The 6,680-nt window shown below is 50.0% G+C and overlaps 1 protein-coding gene across 1 annotated transcript in view; it reads left to right on the forward strand.

Annotated features, from left to right (window-relative positions):
* The window catches only part of mamdc4 (MAM domain containing 4), a 365,757-nt gene extending 359,502 nt beyond the window's left edge, over positions 1-6,255 (forward strand). Inside the window, exon 14 of the mRNA XM_085965967.1 lies at positions 6,123-6,255. Within this exon, the coding sequence (XP_085822093.1) occupies positions 6,123-6,173 (51 nt within the window). The 3' untranslated portion in view covers positions 6,174-6,255. The remainder of the gene's footprint in view (positions 1-6,122) is intronic.
* The last annotated feature ends 425 nt before the right edge of the window (positions 6,256-6,680 follow it).

Genomic DNA, 6,680 nt, shown 5'->3' on the forward strand with positions numbered 1-6,680 from the left:
ACCCATTAAATTTAATAATGTTAGAGCTTTATCTTGGTCACGAATTTTATTGGCCTTACAATAATTTTTTACTCTTTCAACATATATGGCCCAATCTTCGAGGTCACTATCAAAGGTGCTAATATTCCCGTGTTTAGGCATTGTAGATTTGCAATTTCTCAGATTTTATTTTGTTTACTTGTTATCAAAGATGGCGGCTTCCCGCTCTTGCCGTCGTCCTCCGCCCACAAAATGGCGGTTTTCCCGCGCTTGGCGGTCTTCACCCGTCCCCCGACGCCGTCTCCCTTCAGCCCCCGAGTGCGGCCCTTATCTTCGCCGCGATCGATAGCCCGCGCTGTGCACCGCGGCTCTCGCACCTTGAGCTTCTGCAGCCGCCGCGCCTTTCAGTCCGAGTGCGGCCCTTATCTTTGGTCCCGATCGCTGGCCCGCGCTGCGCCTCGCACTTGAAGCGGCTCCAGGCCTCTGGCTCACCCGCTCGCGCGGCTCTTGCTCGCTCCCTCCCGGGCTCTGGCTTACCCACGAGGTTATGGAGGCTTCAGGGTCCTAATGCCTGTCCTTTCCAGTCGCTGGAAGCTGTCAGGATTTCTGCTGCCCTTCAGTTTTGAGTGGGGTGTTGAGGATTGAAACCTCTCTTCAACGTCCTGTCTTTGGACGAAGCCGCCGTGGAATAACTGCCGCAGGGTTCGAACGGACTCGTCGCCAGTGTTAAGTCTGTGAATTATTTAGTTAATTAAAACAGACTAATGAGTAACAATAAAAACAGGTCTTTACTGGTTGGAGGTAGGGACTATACTGAATACAAGATTACTGCACAGTGCTTATATACCGGTGTGTTCACCCCCGGTATTACGTCTACAGCAGCCTGAGAAAGTAGTACATCTCTTAAGGTGGAACAGGTTACATACACAACAGTTTCTCCCTCTCTCTTTTCTTAAAGTTACATTTACAATTTTCCAATCTAAAGGGATAATTCCTGAATCGAGAGCTTTGGGAGATTATGACTAAAGATCCGCAATTTCCTCACCTGCTTCCTTTAAACCCGGGGTGAAACCATCGGGTCCTGGGGATTGGTCCGTCTTCAGTGCCATTATTTTTTCTAATACTGTTTTCTTGCTTACTTTAACTTTAGTGAGTTCCAGGCCTTGATTCATTATTACTTTCCCTGAAATGTCAGGTATATTATCCTAAAATAACAGCAGAAAACGCTGGAAACACTCAGCAGGCCAGGCAGCATCCGTGGAGAGAGAAACAGAGTTAACGTTTCAGGTCTGGGACCCTTCGTCAGAACTGGAAACAGCTGGAGATGTAACAGATATTAAGCAGGCGCAGAGACCGGGGGGGGGGGGAGAGGGGGGTGGGGGGAGAGGGGGGTGGGAGGGGAGAGGGGGGTGGGAGGAGAGGGGGGTGGGGGGGGAGAGGGGTGGGGGGAGAGGGGGGTGGGAGGAGAGGGGGGTGGGAGGGGAGAGGGGGGTGGGGGGAGAGGGGGGTGGGAGGAGAGGGGGGTGGGAGGAGAGGGGGGTGGGGGGAGAGGGGGGTGGGAGGAGAGGGGGGTGGGGGGAGAGGGGGGTGGGAGGAGAGGGGGGTGGGGGGGGAGAGGGGTGGGGGGAGAGGGGGGTGGGAGGAGAGGGGGGTGGGGGGAGAGGGGGGTGGGGTAGAGGGGGGTGGGAGGAGAGGGGGGTGGGGGGAGAGGGGGGTGAGTGGGGGGAGAGGGGGGGGAGTGGGGGGAGAGGGGGGTGGGGGGGGAGGGGGGTGGGGGAGAGGGGGGTGAGTGGGGGGAGAGGGGGGTGAGTGGGGGGAGAGGGGGGTGGGGGGAGAGGGGGGTGGGGGGGGAGGAAGGAATTGAAGGAACATTCTGTGTTAAGGTCGGAGGCAGGAAAGATAAAATGTTGCAAATGGGAGCGGCAAAGTCACACAGCCTGAAAAATGGGGGCAGGGGTTATAGTCTGAAATTGTTGAACTCGATGTTGAGTCCGGAAGGCTGTAAAGTGCCCAATCGAAAGATGAGGTGCTGTTCCTCGAGCTTACGTTGAGCTTCATTGGAACAGTGTAATAGGCCGAGGACAGAGAGATCAGAGTGGGAGTGAAGCGGAGAATTAAAGTGACAGGTGACCGGAAGCTCAGGGTCACCCGTACGGACTGAACGGAGGTGTTCCGCAAAGCGGTCGCCCAATCTGCGTTTGGTCTCCCCAATGTAGAGGAGACCACATCGCAAGCAGCGAATACAGTATTAAATTGCAAGAAGTACACGTAAATCGCTGTTTCACCTGGAAGGGGTGTTTGGGGCCCTGGACAGTGGGCAGGGAGGGAGGTATAGGGGCAGGTGTTACATCTCCTGCGCTTGCACGGGAAGGTGCATCTCCAAGGTATATTACCCTCTTCCTCTACTGTGAAGACCGACACAAAGTAATTATTCAACAAGTCCGTCATTTCCTTATTTTCATTTGCAATATTACCCACATCTCATTATCTCCTAATATAATTGTAAAATCTTTTTTTATTAATCTTGATACCACTCGCAAGTTTTTTTCGTATTCCCTTTTTGCAGCTCTTACTATTTGTCTTCCTTTGCTGTTCGTTGTATCTCTCCCAACCCCTGGATCTACACTAGTCTTTGCACTTTTGTCTGCTCTATCCTTTAGTTTGATGTTATTTCTCACCCCTTGTGTTGACCATGGCTGTTTTATTGGGTCAGTAGAACTCTTGCCCCTTAGGGGTATATACTGGTCGTGTATTAAGCGAAATGATTTTTTGAACACCCCCCACTGTTCATCTGTAGTTTCACCCGAGAACCGTTTTGACCAGTTTGCTGTCGTCGGTCTCTGTCTCATCCTATTAAAGTTAGCCTCACCAAAACCGACAATCTCAGTAACTAAGTTTCTCCTTTTCAAACCTAACATTGAATTCGATCATATTATGATCACTGCTCGATAAATGTTCCCTTACTTTAGATTATTAACTAAGTCTGGCTCATTACTAAATCTAGTATGGCCTGCCCTCGTGTTGGTTCCAGAACGTATTACCCCACAAAACTCTCTTGAATGCACTCGAGAAATTCACTACCTTTCTGACCTGAGCTACTTTGCTCTTCCCAATCGATATGAAAATTAAAATCTCCCATTAAAACTCTGCTTTTGCTACAAGCCTGGCTAATCTCTGAATGAATACATTCTGCCACTTGCTGCTATCAGGAGGCCTGTAGACAACGCCCATTACAGTTTTAAGTCCTCTCTTATTCCTCAATTCTAACCATAGAGCTTTGGCTGATTGCTTTCCCTTACCTATAGCCTCTCTCACTAATATTGTAATACAGTAGTGTCTTTAATCACTAAGGCTGCCCCTCCTCCTCTTCCAGTTTCCCTATCTTTTCGAAAGACCTGATAACCTGGAATATTTAACTCCCAATCATGACCAGCTTGCAGCCATGTCTCAGTAAAGGCCACCATGTCAAACTCCCTAAGCTGTATTTGGGCCTCTAATTCACTCAATTTATTTCTTATACTCCGTATGTCAGTATATAAAACTCTTACTTGGGCGCGAGAGCTAACCTGTCCTTCCGCCCTGATGCTATCTTTCCCGCACTGTTTAACTTCACACGTTTCTTATCTGTCGCTCCTGCTGTAACTAAAATAACCACAGAAAATGCTGGAAACTCTCAGCAGGTCAGGCAGCATCGAGGAGAGAGAAACAGTCAACGTTTCGGGTCGAGGACCCTTCGTCAGAACTGGAAAAGGTTGGAGAAGTAACAGATTTTTAAGCAAGTGCAGGAGCAGGGACAGGGAGGAGGGGGAGCAAAGGACAAAGGGAGGGACTGTGATAGGCTGGAAGGCAGGAGGGATTAAATGACAAAAGGGAGGATGGTGCGAGGCAAAAGGAGATGGTAATGGGACAAGTTAAGAAACTAAAGATGACTCTAGGTGAAGTGTAAATGGCACTGGCAGAATCAGCAACAGCTGCCATGTGTGAAAAAAAGGGAAAAAAATATAGGGGCCGAGGTTATTGTCTGAAATTGTTGAACTTGATGTTGAACCCAGAAGGCTGTAAAGTGCCCAATCGAAAGATGAGGTGCTGTTGCTCGAGCTTATGTTGAGCTTTGTTGGAACAGTGTAATAGGCCGAGGCATCCACAGATTTCCAACATCCGCAGTATTTTGCTATTGTCTTCATTATTTTAGTGTTCCCTTCACCTGGAGCACCTATATCACTGTGACTGAACTCTGCTCGTAACCCGTTCTTTAATCTTATACTATCATTTTTACTATTGTTTCTGTTGAGCCCTGCCCCCCACCCCTTCCTTTATTAGTTTCAATTCCTTTCTACAGCCCTCTTTATCCTTTCTACTAGGACCTTGGTCCCAGCCCGGTTCAGGTGCAGCCCATCCCAGCAGTACAGCTTCTTCCCATCCCAGTACTGGTGCCAGTGTCCCATAAACTGCAACCCCTCCTTCCCACGCCATTCCTTTAGCCACACATTTGTGTTCCTGATCTGTTTGTTCCTTTGCCAATTTGCACGTGGCTTGGTAATAATCCCCCTTGAGGTCCTGCTTTTTAATTTCGCTGCTATCTCCTGATACTCCCTCAGCAGGACTTCCTCCCTGTTCTTCTCTATGTCATTGGTCCGGAGATAGACCACAACAACTGGATCTTCCCCCCTCCCTTTCCAAGTTCCACTCTAGTCGTTTTGAGATATCCCTTATCCTGGCACCAGGTAGGCAACACCTTCTGGACTCTCAATCGTGGCTGCAGAGGATGCTGCCTAGCCCCCAAATTATTGAAGCCCCTATCTCTCCTACATTTCTATTCTGCTCCTCCCCCCTTTGGACAGCCTCTTGCTCCCCGGTGCCTCGGTCAGTATTGTGACTGTCCGCCCCGCGGGCTTTCTCCTTGTCCTCACGGGCAGCAAGTACATTGTACCTGTTCGCAACCTTGGTGTCATATTTGACCCTGAAATGAGCTTCCGACCACATATCTGCAGCATAACAAAGACCGCCTATTTCCACCTCCGTAACATTGCCTGTCTCCGCCCTTGCCTCAGCTCATCCGCTGCTGAAACCCTCATCCATGCCTTTGTTACCTCTAGACTTGACTATTCCAACGCACCCCTGGCCGGCCTCCCACATTCCACCCTACATAAACTTGAGGTCATCCAAAACTCAGCTGCCCGTGTCCTAACTCGCACCAAGTCCCGTTCACCCATCACCCCCCGTGCTCGCTGACCTACATTGGCTCCCGGTTAAGCAACGCCTCGATTTCAAAATTCTCATCCTTGTTTTAAATCCCTCCATGGCCTCGCCCCGCCCTATCTCTGTAATCTCCTCCAGCCCCACAACCCCCGAGATATCTGCACTCCTCTAATTCTGCCCTCTTGATTATCCCTGATTATAATCGCTCCACCATTGGTGGCCGTGCCTTCTATTGCCTCGGCCCTAAGCTCTGGAATTCCCTGCCTAAACCTCTCCGCCTCTCTTTCCTCCTTTAAGACACTCCTTAAAACCTACCTCTTTGACCAAGCTTTTGGTCACCTGCCCTAATTTATCCTTATGTGGATCGGTGTCAAATTTGTTGTCTTATAATACTCCTGTGCAGCGCCTTGGGGCGTTTTACTACGTTAGAGGCGCTATATAAATACAAGTTGTTATTGGACAGGACTGGTGTCTGCGGGACCTCCTCCTGATCTCCCCTTGGTTTGCCCCTACCCCGCTGATTGACAATCACACTCTTCCCTTCCTACACCTGTGCTCTCCTCTGAGGTGTGACTGCACTCGGGGGGAAACCAGCCAGAAATTCCTGCCCCTCCTTCATGTGTCGCAGTGTCTCTAACTTGCACTCCAGTAGGGGGCTGAGACTAATTGGAGAGCTCTTTCAAAGGGCCGGCACAGGCACGATGGGCCGAATGGCCTCCTTCTGTGCTGTAACATTCTATGATTCTATTAATGGGCTGCTCCATTATAGGGCGCTCGAGGGCGGGGGGCTGTAATTACACTGTACACAGGCTCTGTCCAGTGTACAGATGATGGCTGGGGTCCAGTGGATCCCCACAGGCTCTGTCTGGGTATTCTTTTCACCAACAGATAGAAACATGGTCCGGTTAATGACACTAAAGCTGCTGTTCTCTTTCACACTTCAGGAGACAGTGACTGTGGAGCCTTTACCTTCAGTCGCAGCAGAGGTGCAGTGAGCTTCAGGACTGAACGATTCTCCAGCTCAACACTCCATGTACAATAAACATGTCTCTCTCTTCAATAAAATCTATAAAAGCGCCAGTGTCCAGAATCCTTCCTCCAGAGTGAGGGCGGTTTGCAGTCCATCCCAGAACCAGAGCTCACTCATTAACTCATCATTTCTCATCGTTCAGGAACACAGCACTTGGTGAAGTACGAAACCAGGAGTTGTGGTGCCGGCAGTGTTGTTACACAAGCAGACATATTCTACCACTGAGTCGCCACCAGCACTGTTTTGTGATGTTTGAGATACTCACGGTGAGGGTGTTAGTGCAGGAGAATAGTACCTCTCCAATACAGGCACCCCGAGTTAGTATCAGGGCTCCCAGGGCAGGCAAGGAGTAAAGTTCCCTCTACACTGTGCATCAAACACTCCCAGGGCAGGTACAGCACGGATTAGATACAGAGTAAAGCTCCCTCTACACTGTCCCATCAAACACTCCCAGGGCAGGTACAGCACGGGT

Source organism: Somniosus microcephalus, chromosome 23 (assembly GCF_052327205.1).
Source record: "Somniosus microcephalus isolate GS21.2 chromosome 23, FLI_Smic_1.0, whole genome shotgun sequence".
In the NCBI taxonomy this organism is placed as follows: Eukaryota; Metazoa; Chordata; class Chondrichthyes; order Squaliformes; family Somniosidae; genus Somniosus; species Somniosus microcephalus.